The sequence below is a fragment of the Eublepharis macularius genome, chromosome 14, assembly GCF_028583425.1.
Source record: "Eublepharis macularius isolate TG4126 chromosome 14, MPM_Emac_v1.0, whole genome shotgun sequence".
In the NCBI taxonomy this organism is placed as follows: Eukaryota; Metazoa; Chordata; class Lepidosauria; order Squamata; family Eublepharidae; genus Eublepharis; species Eublepharis macularius.
The window spans coordinates 35,797,543-35,812,469 of record NC_072803.1 but is presented as its reverse complement, the minus strand read 5'-3'; the positions used below and the strand labels follow the sequence as shown (position 1 = coordinate 35,812,469).

The 14,927-nt window shown below is 44.9% G+C and overlaps 1 protein-coding gene across 1 annotated transcript; it reads right to left on the bottom strand.

The window, feature by feature from the left end:
* Positions 1-7,253: 7,253 nt before the first annotated feature.
* ADRA2B (adrenoceptor alpha 2B) lies at positions 7,254-9,142 on the bottom strand. Its single transcript, XM_054998077.1, has one exon. It carries the CDS (start codon positions 8,690-8,692, stop codon positions 7,364-7,366), a length of 1,329 nt encoding a protein of 442 aa, XP_054854052.1. The 5' UTR covers positions 8,693-9,142; the 3' UTR covers positions 7,254-7,363.
* Positions 9,143-14,927: the final 5,785 nt, after the last annotated feature.

Genomic DNA, 14,927 nt, shown 5'->3' with positions numbered 1-14,927 from the left:
AAAAGACTGTTTTTGACTTCATAGCATTGGATTTATTGATTATGCTGTTTCTGAATCAAATCTGGTAGTTTGAAAAATCATTTTGGGGTGAATCCATCCTCAGAACGGACTCGCGAAACTTCCTTTTTAACTGTTTTTTATTTTTTTTAATTTTATATTACTGTAATATCGAAATTATGATATATCGAAATAATGACACTCCAAGGAAGTGAAACTTCAGTAAAATTCAGGCACTGAACTGTCTTGCATAGGAAATGCCCACAAAAGCTTCCCACGTGCTTCCAAATTTCCAAAAAAGAAACAGGAGAGAGCCATCAGTGCTGTCAGTGGGGAAAAGAGAGGCATCATTAATGATGTTTCTTTATAAGGCAAGATCGAAATAACGGAAAAGTGCGCTCAAAAATTTTTTTTAAAATGGGCGGGAAAAAAGGTCCCGCCCAAAAAAGCAGTTTTTGAGTGGCCGTGTGACCGGAGGGACGCGCGAAAAAGATGGATTGGAAGCAGGAATGTGAACGAAGAGGAAAAAATCACAGATTGGAGGCAAATGGAAGATATCCGATAAACATGCGGGTAATGGGTGAATGTGGATTTGACCAGGATTTGTATATTTCTGTAACAGCTTTGGGAAAGTGAATGGGTAAAGCATTGTGGGCTATTCCTTTTGAATTTCTGCCTGTCACATAGTGGTTTTCATGTGAACCACCCTTTTGCTCTGTGCTTCAGATATCCTGCATATAAACTGGGAAGGATACAAGAGCAGAAAAGCCTTTCTTTGGTCCCCAAGTAAAAGCTGTTTTCTTTACTTGTTTTCAATTGAAAATACTTGTGCTGTTTGTTCTGCCTGTACTGTCCTGTTGGCTTTAGTCGTTTGAAGTATTTGGAATTCTGTTCTGGTATTAAATAAGCTGAAAATGGTCTTGGAGAATGTTTGATCAAAATAAACGTTTTTAAAATAAACAAATAAAAATCTGCCAACATTTCAGAATGCAGATTTGACCCTTTTAAAATTTGAGTCTGAAAGAAACTTTTTTAAAAGTTGCATTTGAAATCTTTTTGAGGAATTTTATGACAAATGCTGATTGAATGTCATGGCAGATACTGCTCTGCCTAAACATCAGAATGAGATGGCAGAGTCCTGAGATGGGAGAAAATCCAAGTATACCATCTCAGACTGCAGGTGCGGAAAGCACATTTCAGAGTGACTCTCACAAGCATAAAATTCTCCTGAATTGCAAGAGGGCTTTGTTTTGTTTAATATACAGAGGGACAGCCAAAAAAATGGCACCTCCTGTCTGCTATAGGACAGTATTTTAAAAATTCTGTTTGCTCGTTCTGTTGCATATGTAGACAATCATGACCGACCTGCCCAAATCAAATCTCATCTTAGTCATTAACTCACTAGTTGTCTTAAAGCAGGTCACTTTCAGATGGCCAATTCACACCTTACAAAGTCCTTGGATACCGAGTCGCATCATCTCGTCCGGTCAACTGCTCTGGGATTTCCGTGGAAGCCACAATCCACTGTGCCTGTCCTCCCTACAAGACATCACTTCTGGACCTATTTTTGCTTAGGAAGTGTGGCATAAATATAAATGATAAATACACAGAATAGCTTATCATTTCAAAGCTATTGTAAGGATTACAGAAATGATGTCGATGAAGTGTTCTGAACATTCTAAAGTGCTCTTTTAAGTGCCAAGTATTATCAAATAGCTGGTGAAATTCACTCTCTTTCCTTACTAAACAGCCATATTTGGTATTTGAAATTGTTAAAAGCAATTCAGATTCAGAGCACATATTTTCTAATTGTTGCAATGAAATCCAAAATATGACCTTTTGGAGGGAGAATTTTTTTCCCAGTCGTACAGAGCCAAGCATCGTTCTCATCTCAAAATATAGTCCCACACATGTTTATTAAAAATATCTTTTATTGTTAAAATAGCTTGTCAGATTTTTTTTTTAAAGTAAACATCATTCTGTGTATACAAGGGGGCTTGGGATGAGCAGGAGATCACATTCATTGTGTACACACCACTTTAAGATGTAGGCAGAGGCTGGGCCAGTGGTGCGTGTTGGCTCTCATTTCCAGCAATCTGACCATTTCAGAGGCACCCGGGAAATCTGTCCTTTATTTTAAATGACAGCATAATGTTTCCAGAAGCAATCCATTTAGATTAACAAATGGAATTGTGAGCATTGTATGAGCGGTACAGTTTGGTCCCCTTCAGAATCACCAGGGTGTAACCCAGAGATTGCATGTTTACTTTTTAACAAAGCAATGCATTCACAGCAGGAGAAGTTGTGGCTATCATGTCTCCTGCTTATTCTTTCTAGGGTCTCATCATTGCTCACCCTTTCTAAGTCTGCTAAAGCAAGCAGAAATTCAGTTGTTGGCCCACAATGTAGGGTTGCCAGGTTGTAACCTGGGGAGTGGATATTTTTCCTTAAAGGCTCTGATCAAATAGAAGACAAGGCAGCTCCTTTCTCTCCCAGTCCCTCCCAGGCCTTCTGTGAGTTGTTCTTCCCTGTCCACAGCAGGGCAGCCACAGAGTTCTTTATTGTTACATGGGCTCCTGGCAGCACTGGCGAGTGGCGACCTCTCTTGCTATGTATACAATATTGAACGCAAAAACGTGATCCCAATAGTAAAAACCAACAGCCTTTACTCCTGTCGCACCGTTTATCCAACCTGCAGCGGGGATGCATCAAAAGAACCCCAAATTATAAATCTGCTTGAATGCTATGTACAAAGTAAAGCATGCAAATCCCCAGAACCTTTGCAATCTCTCCAACAGGAAAGTCTTGGGCTCTGATCTGTAAGTAGCTTTTTTCAAGGCCAGTTTTCAGGGGAAGCTGCCTAGGATCCATAGTGGCTTGTTGGCCAGTTGTGGTACCCTACATCCCACCTCTGCCATATCTTCTTCAATAGGTAACAAGTGGACCTCTCAGGTCCCAGCTTTAGGCTTAGACTATAAAAGAGCTCTCATGGATCAGACCAAAGAGAGTCCTTCTAATCCCACATCCTGATGTTAACTTCTGTAAAGTCTTACAAGCAGGGAATGAAGTCAACAGCCCTACCCAATTGCTTGCCCCCAGCATCTGGTATAGCAACTGCACGCTTGCAAGTTCTACTGCACGAATCAATAGATCCATCCTCTATGAATTTGGCCTAATACTCTAAACCTGCAGCCTGTGCTCCCTCTTCTTGTTCTGGTTCTCTGTTGCTGACCTCCTAGCCTTGGCCATCCAGGTCACAGCATCCCACATAGTGTAGTCGTCAGTACCTGTTGCCTTTTACAACTGCTCAATAGGCATCAGTTAGAGGGTGATAACATAGTCTCCTGGAAAGCCTATGCTTGATAATTCCTGTATATCAAACTGATGGGAAAGGCAAGGCTACAGGACTGGCTGAAAAGCTAGCAACTGTAGTCCCATAGAGAGCTGGTACACCACAGACAAGCAGATTCCAAGTAAATCATTCTAGGAAAGTCGAGCAAGGTTTGCACAAAATAAGATTGTGCTACTAGTTATGATGTTGAGGCTCCTTTGGTGCAGGATTTTGACAATTATTGGCAGGTAGTCTGAATAGCTTTGCTTGTATCATCTAGCCCTTACACAGCATTAAAAAACCTGGTACACATTCAGTATTAGATGAGGAATGCTGCTTTGTAAAGCACATTGCATTTGATGGATTTGGAATCGCCTGATGCCACCAACAAACCCAGAGCCAGCAGTATATCATCATTTGTGGCAGGCGCTGCAGTGTTTCCGATTTTGCCACGAGCATGATAGAGATCCCAGAACGGAAATTACTTCCCTGCTGTTTACAGTGATACGATCTGTTATAAAGCACACATTTAGCAGGTGGGGAAAGAAAATAAGGGAAATAAAATAAACCCACACCTCTTGTCAACTCCAACAGTTACTCCCTCCTGACGAGCGATCTCATTCTGAGCCAAGTTCAGTCACCATTTCATTCATGATCAAGGTTACAGATGCCATTTCAAATTTTCGATAAGGGTTTAGCAACTAAATCTGGCTCATGAAATGTTTGCTGCCATCCACCCTCAAATGACCACCTAGAGGAAAAGAGGATTCTAGAGAGCTGGCAGAGAGACCATTTGGGGGAATAAGGAGTTGGAATCCCTTCCTTTAAAGAGGCTGACCAGCACTGTAGGATCAATTGCTTGCTAACTCTTCCTCTCCCTTTTCCAGCACAGATTCCTAACAGATTTGACTGAAGGATGTGCTGGGCAGCTCAAAGGGCCATCCCATCTAGCATAATGTTTCCCATAGTGACCACTTTTGGAAAAGACCAAGCTGGACATGAAGGAGGTGTTTTCCCTGGACTGTGGTGATTGTAGAAAAAAGCTTTCCAAAAGGGAGCCCCACATTTCTACTCATGTAGGTGAAATCCAACAGTGGAATCCCAAGGCCCTCTGCCGAAGTTGCAGAAGATGTTGGATGCAACTTTTGAAGCCTGCCTGCCTTGGGTTCCAGTTAGCTCAGCATCCTCCACAAAGTAGCCTGAAATGCACCTCTCAGGCCTCTTCCTGCTTTATTTGCATTCCTCAGCATTGTTGCCTGAAGCAACCACTTGGGTTACCTGGGAAATTGGGCCAGCCTAACACTGGAGATAGAAACTGAATGTCATTCAAGATAGTGGCTTCCACACTTTGTACCCTTGGGAAATATTTTCTACATTATCTTCTGAAGAATCCTTGCACATCTAACCTGCGTTGCAGAAGATTCTGGGTCATGTTCCAGGGTACTACAATCCCTGTTTCAAAGCCGAGTGGCTGGTCCTTGCGGGGCCTACAGTTATTGAAGCACATCCCAGAACACAGTTGTGCATTAAAGGGAAGAAACGGGCAATGTCAAGGCAGTTATTTTCCAGAGAAGCTGGTGGGCCATTGATGGTCATCTTCCCAACAAGAGTTTGAGAAATCCCCTATTTGTACTACAGCTCTTTGAAAACCCAGCCTTTTAAGAGTTCATCTTATCTACTGCACACACAAAGACCTTCCTAGCATTCTAAACACCACCTGTTTCATGAATCTTGTTTCCATTAGAGATGCAAAATGTATAGAGCAAATATATATTACATTTATTTCTGGAGGGGGAGAAAGGAGGATGTTTGTTAAAAATCTGCTATACAAAGCTTGGTCTTGGATTTTGGGGTAAGGGGTGGAGAGAGATGATGAAACAGAGGCAGGGCCGGTTCAAAAGAAGGGCATGTTTTGGAGGGAAGCAGTGAGCAAATTAATGTATTCTGGTGTTCAGGATGGAGGAAGTCTTTGAAGAAATTTTCCTGAAAAGAGCTGTAGGGGGTGAAAGCAAGAGGGGAAAAGCATCCTCTTCCTGAAAGTTTCCAATTTTTCTTTCTATTTTCCAATCACCAGTTTGAACTAATTTTAAAAAGTTCTCTGCAAATCTCAAATACTGGGATTTCCAAAGAATTGCTCTGAACCCAAGTGCAGTTGTCATTTTCTTACTAGTCCTGCCCCAGTGCCTTGAATAAACAGAAATTCTGCTGGTAAAACTTCTTCTGGCAAGATATAATGGAGAAGGTTTTCCTGCTGCATTTCTGCCTGCCGCATAGCTGTAAAAACATGGAAGCGCTATCAGAAGAAAAGTTGGTAACCCCGTATTTATAATATGTAGGTAACATTGTTGCCTCATTTTATTACAGCTGCTCATATGCCTTTAACCACAGACCGGTATATGAAAGATACAGGAAAAGCTTTCCTTCCTGTTTTACCTCCGTATCAGAATATAATCTTTACCTATTTAAATGTTGTACTTTTAGAGGCAATAGAACAGGATCAGTAAATACCAAAGAGGCAACCCTAGAGAAAATAGAATTGCCATCTGTTTTTTGACAGGGCTCCTCTATATCACCACACTGTGAAAATCTCCACCTGTTGAAATTCAGAGGAGCCCTGCCAGGAAAGAAAGTGCCAGCCCGAAAGGGGGAAAGGACTTCTAAGTCAGAAGGCAGGAACATCAGAGTTTTAAAACTGCTCATTTTTCACTAAACTCTAGAAATCCTTGAGACTTCAACTCAAAAACAAGCACGAAGTCCAGTTTCTCTGAACTGAAAACTGAAAAGAGAAACCTGCTCATAGCCCTCCTAGTAAAGTTTCCAGCAACCTAGAGAAAAACTGTCTTGTCTTTTCAACAGAGGCTTAATGTGTAGAAATGGGCAGTTGAAGCTTTTCATGGCGTGGAGGCAAACAAAATTGCAAATAACATCCCACTAAGGTTCTGTTAAAGGAGAAGGACATTATTTCTTCAGGTCAGTTGGCAACCACTATCCACACAGGCACCCTGCATGCACAAATACCTTTCTTTCATCAGATCTGTTCCCCACACCTAGTACACTCTATACAAAAGAAACCCTCTAAGCCATGTGGCTCTTTTAAATAACGGTAAAGTGGCTGATTTTTCCACCAGCCCCTGTAGCTGAGCCTAAGTACAGCTTTAATGCACAGAACTTAGCAGCAAAGCATATTTTGCTCTGTGCTATAGAAAACCTTCACTTTCTGATTTCAACATGTCATTCACAACAGAAGATTAGGTCAGTTTTTCCTGCTGGTCAGTTGGTAACTTTAAATGGCCAGAACACCCAGATCTTTTCTGACTCAGAGTTCTGTGTAACTCTTAGCAAGACACATGGGCTTTTTGCCAAACTCTGGATCTGACCTGTGGAGCAAAGAAATGGGCTGCAATAGAAACCCAGAGTTGCTATCATAGAGATGCCATCTTTTTGGTCAGTTCTGTTCCTTGTTTTTAACAGCAGCTTCTCTATGGCACTGAGTAGCTGAAGCTTGTCCTAGAACAGAAATAAAGTGGTGGGCAAAGCTTCTCCTGATAAACTAAAAGGGACAGGAGCTGAGCTAGTTAAAAAGGAAAAAAGAAAAGGTCACAAACCTAGTACATCAAAAAAAAAAAAAAACCAGAGCGGCCAATAGTTAGAGGTAGCCACATGGGCACAACAGCAAAACTTTTCAAACCACTCTTGCTTTTTAGAAAATCCCAGATGAAACAAGATGGCCAAGAATTTGTAGCAGGCACTGAGAGTCTAGCAGCAGTTCAATGTGCTTACAGTTAGCAGGTGACAATGCTGACTCCACCCTGGGAAGTTTTACCTTCTGATTTTTGCTGATCAAGCGGCTTTTAAGAGGCATAAAAACAGGCCAGCCCTCCCCCCTCCCCCCTCCCCGTTTCTGGAAACACTCACCTTACTTCCCTTTCTGCAAACACAAAAGCCAACAAATAAATAGATTGTTTATTTAAATAGCACAACTGGGTCCTTCGAGCACCTCTAACTGTTCTTGGTCTCTCTTTCTGTTTTAGCATCTCACCAGGCAGTCTGAGTCCACTGTCTGCAAAGAATCTTCCGGAATGCCTTGCGAAAGTCCTGGTTGAAGATGGTGTATATGACAGGGTTCAAGGAGCTATTGCAGTAGCCAATCCAGAAGAAAAACGTGAACGTGCTGTCTGGGATATGACAGTGCTTCATGGGGCAGATGGCCCTGAGGCTGTAGAGGAAGAAGAAAGGGAACCAGCAAATGACAAAGACCCCAATCACCACCGCAAGAACAAAAGTAAACCTCTTCTCTCGGTTCAGGTGTGTCTTCTTCTTCCAAGGGTTGGTGCTGAGGGCCCTCCTCACCAGTACAACCTCCCCGCTGGCAGTGGCCATGGTGTCCATACCCTTCTGCGACCTCTGTGGGGTACCATTGCTCTGCTTCACACTGTTATGAGGAGAGCATTCCAGAGGACTGGATCCCAAAGATGGTTTCTTCTCTGACTGGGGCTCAGAAGGGCTGGTGGCAGTTGCTGACTCGGGGGGCTTTTCCTCCTGACTCACAAGAGAAATCCTTTTGGTAGAGAGAATATGGGTGTCTGGTACGTCCCCTTCTTGGATAGGTAACTGATGGCCATTGAGTTCCCTTTCTGGCTGATTCTGCTTGGGGGATGCTTCATTGGGTGGGCCAGTGACAATTTGAGGAAGCCCTTCATCCACTTTTACCTTCAGCTTCTTTGCTCTAGACCCTTGCCTGCTTCGACGCTTGGCGATGAAGTAGATCCGAAGGTACACCAAGATCATGATGACACAGGGAGCAAAAAAAGAGCAGGTGCTGGAGGAAAGGATATACCACGGCTCCTCGTTCAGTTCACACTTCCTTTCTTCTTCCTTTGCATTCTTTGGGTTTTCATTGAGAACCAGGGGAGGCAGAGAGATGACAGCTGCAATCAACCACACCACAAGAATGGTGCACTTGATTCTCCTCGGTGTCCTCTTGGAATTGTACTCAATGGCCCGGCTGACAGACCAGTAGCGGTCCAGGCTGATAGCACAGAGATGTACGATGGAGGCTGTGCAGAAGAGAACATCCAGTGCCAAGTAGGCCTTGCACCAAGTCCTGCCAAAGTACCAATAGCCCATCAGCTCATTGGCAAGGGAGAACGGAATGATGAGAGTTGCCACCAATATGTCTGCAGCCGCCAGGGATACCAGGAAGAGGTTCTGTGGGGCTCTCAGAGACCTGCTGGTCAGCACGGCGATGATCACCAGGATGTTGCCAAAGATGGTGAAGAGAATGAGGAAAGTGATGACAGCGGCAATTGCAGCAGTGGCTTGGACGGTGTAGCCCTCATGACTACCCATGGTGGCCACAGTCATTTAGAAAAAAATGGCCTGATGGGTCCAGATGAACAGCCCGCTTTCTCAGTTTTGCAAGATGCGGAGGGTTTGCAGATCTGAAGCCCCCATTGGTTCCTGACCCAGAAGTGCCATGGAAGGTCAGGGGGAGAGAAGTTGAGGCTCAGTTTCCAGCGCCGTTTCCATACTGGGATTCTGCCAGCAGGAACATCTGCTTCTTTCAGCCGTGCTGGAAAACTGCTCTGGCTGCTAGTGAACTGCTTGATCGCAGCACTGCTCCCTCCTATCCATAGCGGCAATCCATAGCATCCGACTCTGATGCGCTCTCCGATCCTTTGTCCCTCTTCTCCCACATCTAGGAGCTCCTCCTGATTACAGGAGCATCACTGGCTGCAAACAGACCGTGAAGTTTCTTCTCTTCTTTCTTACTGGGAAAGTTGAGAGACGCACCGTGCCTGCTTGACAAGTGCTATGCTGCTCTCTCTCTCTCTCTCTCTCCTTGCTGAGGAAAGACCAAGCCTCCCTGTGCTTTTTGAAACGAACTGCAGGAGAGGAGGCTTGTTTCCGCCCCCCCCCCCCTCCCCACAACATCTCTGACGTTGATGTCAGGCAGTTTTTCAGCTCTTGTCCTATCCCCTTCTTGGGCTTTAGAAGGGGAGAAAAGAAGCAAGAAGACAAAAGAGGGTGTGTGGAGGAGGTAATGAGCATGCACACACACACACACACACAGTTTCAGCAGTGGCAATAACAATGGAAGCCACTGGCCTCCTTTCAGTGTGGTCCCCCCAGGAGCCTGGCTGCTCAGTCTGTCTTCTGCTTTCATCTGTTACAGGGCCTGGATGCATGTTTCTGGGCAGGGTGATTTGTAACTCCATTATACTGATAGCCCTGCATATGACTCAGAGAGCTGCCATCCTGGTGTGCTGTGTTTCTACCCTTCTGGAAAGGTTTGATCAGACTTTGAAAAAATTAGTGTTTGGTTGTTTAAAAAGAAGATGGAGGTGGGGCGGTGAAAGAAGAGTCTTTTTGCAGAACAGGGTGAACGTTCGATAGGCTGTTTCCCATATTAAAACCTGGCACACACCCCATTCTAAAGTTGTAATAGTAAATACAAAGTTAGGTCTGTTCACTTATTTTGTGGCCTTAGGGCACAATCCATCGAAAGTTAAGCACACTGGAGTTTTACCAACAGCAAGAATTTCAGCTTTCTTTACATCCTGTTTCCGAACTGTGATAAAGTGCAGGATGAAAGATCTAAACTTTATTGATTTAGATGCTCATATCTCACTTTTCATCCCAATGGGGTGTAGCTTACAAACTTATTCTCCTCCCTTCCTCCATTTTATGCCACAACAGCCCTGTGAGGTAGTTTGGACTGAGAGGCAGAATGGAGTGTGTGACTGACCCAAGGTCACCTAGTGAGCTTGTGTGACGGAGGAGAGATTCAAACCTGGGTCACTCAGATCCTAGTCTGACTCGCTATACCCCGCAGGCTCTCTGAGGTGAGAGAAGGAAGAGGAGAGACAAAGCAGCCAAACTCAGGGAAACCTGCAGGAGAGCCTCGGAAAGGAGAACGGCCAGATAGGATGGACCTGAGAAGTGAAGGGAAGAGGCAGGAGCCTGAGGGGAAAGTCTGAGAATGGGCAGAGGTGAACATTTCTCAGAAGAAGCAAAGCAAAGGAGACTGAAGGTCACATACCGATTAGAAATAACCTGCCAGATCTCTGACCATCAACAGCAGGCATTTGGCCATCTTCTGATTTCCCTGTCTTCCTTCCATGTTTTTATAACTGTAGCCACCACCATGGTGAAAAACACAAGTCACATAAAATGCAACTGCTGACAGCTGCAATCACATTTCCATGAGCCTGTCTCAGTTTCACCACACAGTTATATTTGATACGTGTTGGAATTTATAAGAACAATAAAAAACTGGAAGATTACAGGGACCCAAAATCTGGAAACTCACCCTGAGTTAATGGATATCAATGGATGTTTGTTTATGTGACAAACGTCACAATTTCTCCAGAGTGAAGAAAGATTCAAGTGGCTCCTCTTCCCACCTGCACAGTGAATTATTAAAAGTATCAGAATTACTTACGTCCAGAATTTCTCTGGTTGCATTGTAATTCAACACTGTTTAGTTAGAGCCAATGTTTCTGCCAGACACCTCCCCCCCCCCCCACATCAAACAGAAAGAAAATGTTTTGGATGGGATAACAATACAGAATCATACCCATTCAAGGCCCAAGGGATCCTGCAGCCCCTTTGTGTTAAGTGCTTTAAAGACAGACAGTCTCTGCCCCAGACGGCTTACACTGATAAGTGGAGCCAATAGGAATATGAAGGGTGAGAGAGGAGAGATTGAAGGATTCATCAAGCGCTTACAAGACGAGTGTGTCTAGTCTCCCAGAGTCGTTGCCTGTTCATCAAACCACATTGCCCCATATTTTGGCGACAGGGATTTTGTAGAAGAACTCCCCCCACTCCCCGAATCCATTACTGGTATTTTAACTGATCGGAAAGTGATGCCTTCTCCTTTGCAGGAACAATGAGGTCTAAATATTTCCATTAAGAGCTGCTAGGGTGTTTGTCTGCCAACTCCTTCAGTAGAAATGCTTCACTTGCTTTACAGTCAGAGCAACTGGCTCAGAGGTGAAGAGAATTTGCTCTCCCAAATTCTTCCTTGTCTTCTTCCTTTGGAATCCACTTTCTGCTTTATGGAATGTCATGCCTTAGAGAGTTTTTGTTTGTGGGCTGGTTTCTAACTGGATAATCCTGGTCCTATTGCATTGGTTATTGAATGCTTTATGCTACCAAACTGTTTATTATTGTAATCCACTTTGAATCTCAACAAGAAAGGTGAGCTATAAGTAAATTCAATAAATAAAACAGTGATGTCAGACATTCTCTAGATTATTCTCTGCCTATTCACTATCACATTTTTATCACACACACACACCAGGAGCACAGGACAGAGTACATTGTTCTCCCCTCCGCCATACTATCTGTGGTTGACACCCTCTTGGATTCCATTTTTGATGTGTGAAAATTGATATGTTGCCCATTATAAGTGACATGTAATGGTTTGTAATATTAAACAGCATGGACGTGCAGTAGTATGTAGGAGATGACAAGGGAGAGCTTACACCATTTCAGAGTTGCCTCCTGCTGAAACAATAAAGAGATGCCTCTGGGTCTAAGGCAAAATTGTGAGGTAAAATTTCACACAACTGTCCAAACACTGATTTCAGCTCCAAACCACATCCTCATTGCTACCTTTTCCATAAGCATACATATCATCAGGTTTTCAGGTCAGCTGCCGCAGACGGGTCTCCTTCATGCTAATTTTGGGATACAGAGAAGCCATGTTCATTCTGAGCTAAAGTTGACCCAGCAATTCCATTTTTATCAGAAAGATGTTCTTCCCCTTTCTGCACTAGAATCTTTCATCTTTGAAACCTTAATGCACATGGCCTTGTTCCTTTTTTTCCTTCTAATTATTCACCACCTTTCTGGCTGAGATCTATAAGCAGTAGCAGACCATGCCCTTTGCCTGCAGAAGGTCCTGTGTTCGAGCAATAGTGCCTCTAGCTTGACAGAGTATTGTGAACAGCGGGCGCTGGGAAAGAGTTTTCTCTGGCTGAGAACCAGGAGAGCTTCTACCAGTCAGAGATGAAGACAGGCCTGGGTTAGAGGGACCTAGGGGTTCAGTCAGTAGGAGGCATGTTTATATGCAGGACAAGTGTGCCCTCTCACATACTTTGTTTTGGTAAAGCAGTTTATTAGCACCATTTTTTGCGTAACGAAATTATTGATGCATTTTTTCAAGCATGGCTCTAGTTAAATAATGGAAGCTTAAGCCGCGTATGTTTTCAAAAAGATTGGCCATTCCTCTTCCTTTCCTAGCCAGTCTAACCTGGGGTAGGTGACATTCCTAACCTCTTCTCAGTGATGTCATGCTCTACATAGGGATTGTATTTGTGAGAGAACTAAATTCCATCAGCTCTCACCCTCTCCAACCTGCAGTCTTTTGCCCAATTTTTTTAGTAGCCCAGGAAAGGCAGTTGAAATTTCTGAAGACATGAGGCAGAAGGATTAAATTCCTCCCCCCGCCCCATGGCTCTGATGCAACTGAAAGTGTTGAGAAGAGCCCGACACTGTTCTGTCAGCAGCACCTCACACAGCCCTTATCAGAGTTTTGTAAAAACTTTGTGGGTGGTGGCGGTTTGGGAATACTTGGCCCAAGAGCACCCTCTGCTGGTTTAGGATTTTTACTAGCCAAGGCATGCCTGATAGCAAATGAAGAGTACATATATCCCCTCCCCGCTAACAGCAGCTTTCCAGGTGTCAGTGTGCCCGCTTCAAGGATACAAATAGGAGCTATATTTCATGCAGGGGTCAAAGCCTCTTTAGTAAAGAGTCCATTAGCACCTTTAAGACTAACCAACTTTATTGTAGCATAATGCATCTGACAAAGAGAGCTGTGGTTCTTAAAAGCTTAGGCTACAATAAAGTTGGCTAGTCTTAAAGGTGCAAATGGACTCTTTACTATTTTGCAACTACAGACTAACATGGCTAACTCCTTTGGATCTCTTATTCTCTTTAGTACACTAACTAGCCTGGATAACATGCTAGACTAGGTTGCCCAACAGGGCAAATAGAAGTCTCTGGGGCCATTTCAGGCTGGGAAAGATCATTGAGTGGTAAGGCTTACATCCTCTTTCTCTATGTTCAATAGTCCCAGTCGGGTCCCTCTGTGCTCAGAAATCAAATTTCAAGAGAGAATTCTCAGCACACATCTACTCTAGGAAAGCAGACCTATAAATACCATATCATGTCCAGCCCTGCCGGTGGAAGTTGAAAGGTTAAACTCCCCCCTCCTTTCCCTGCAACCACCCCCCCCCCCCGGAAAACTGAGTCTGCAATTTGCATTTCATGGATCCTTGGTCATCTCCAACTACATGGGCACGATCTGAATTATGATTTCAAAAAAAACCCGATTTTGACATTTGCACCATCGTGACTCAGCTAATCGGTTCCGTCCATGGCAACCGATCCAGCAGTCGGGGGTTTGCTTGTTCAGGACTTGATCGGATATATCGGTTTCTGTTTGGAATTGCAGACACTCTTGCACCAGTAATTTATTCCCGGGGCAACGGAGCCAGGGCAATGAGCTGTGTTTGCCCTCCTTCTGTCGCCCTCAAAACACGAATGGAAGCCCAGCTTTCCTTGATTAGCAGGCTTCCTTCCAACCACGGAGCAGCAACCCAGGGGAGGGAGGGGGAAGGGGGTGTTCTGAAGCCATGGGCACAAAGGAAAGGCAAAAGGCAGCGCGGGAGGCTGGGAGGCCACCCGCACCATTCGTTTTTCCCCAGGACAAGGGGTGCGCGGGCAAGCCAGCCGCCCCTTGTCCTGGGGAAAGGCAAAAGGCAGCGCGGGAGGCTGGGAGGCCGCCTGTGCCGTTTGCCTTTCCCCAGGACAAGGGGGGCGCGGGCAAGCCAGCCGCCCCTTGTCTTGCGGGGCAGGTGAACGGCGCGGGCAGCCGCCGAGCCACTCGCACTGCCGCCAGCTCGCACGCGCAAGAGCCTGACTACGGTTGCCCTGGGCGCTGGCAACCGTAGATCCGGCCCTGGGAATGTCCCCTCCCTGAGGGGAGGCAGCTCATTGCCGGGTTAAAAACTCCCCCCCTCTACTCTCTCTCTCTCTCTCTCTCTCTCTCTCTCTCTCTCTCTCTCTCTCTCTCTCTCTCTGTGTGTGTGTGTGTGTGTGTGTGTGTGTGTGTGTGTGTGTGCCCCCCCTCCCTCCCTGAAGGGAGGTGGCTCATCGCTGCCTCCCCCTGCCCACCGGGCCAGGCGGCCACTGCCACCAACCACTGTTCCTATATCGCTGGAAACAGCGATATCGCTTTGGCCTTCCCGATTCCGGATTGGAAATGGGACTTGATCGGTTAGAATCGGTGGCCTGGGTTCGGCAGCAGCCTGGATCCACAAACGGCTTAATCGGTATTTTTTTTTTTTTGATCGTGCCCATCTCTAGTGGAGAGTGCTGTCAGGTCATAAGATAACTAGTACCACACCAAAATTACTGAGGTTGGACATAGTAACTGAAGCCATATCTACTGATCCAGTAGATGGCTTTTTGCTACAGAATCAAGCCCTTCCTTAGCTTTCCAAATCCTCAGGCAAAAGGGCCAAGAATAGTATGAATTCCAGAGAGAAAAATCCCGTTCCTTAGTGAAAACGTGAGGTATCCA

Bases quoted from the DNA above. Each gene is read 5' to 3' on its own strand.
- ADRA2B (XM_054998077.1), bottom strand. From the start codon at position 8,692: ATGACTGTGGCCACCATGGGTAGTCATGAGGGCTACACCGTCCAAGCC.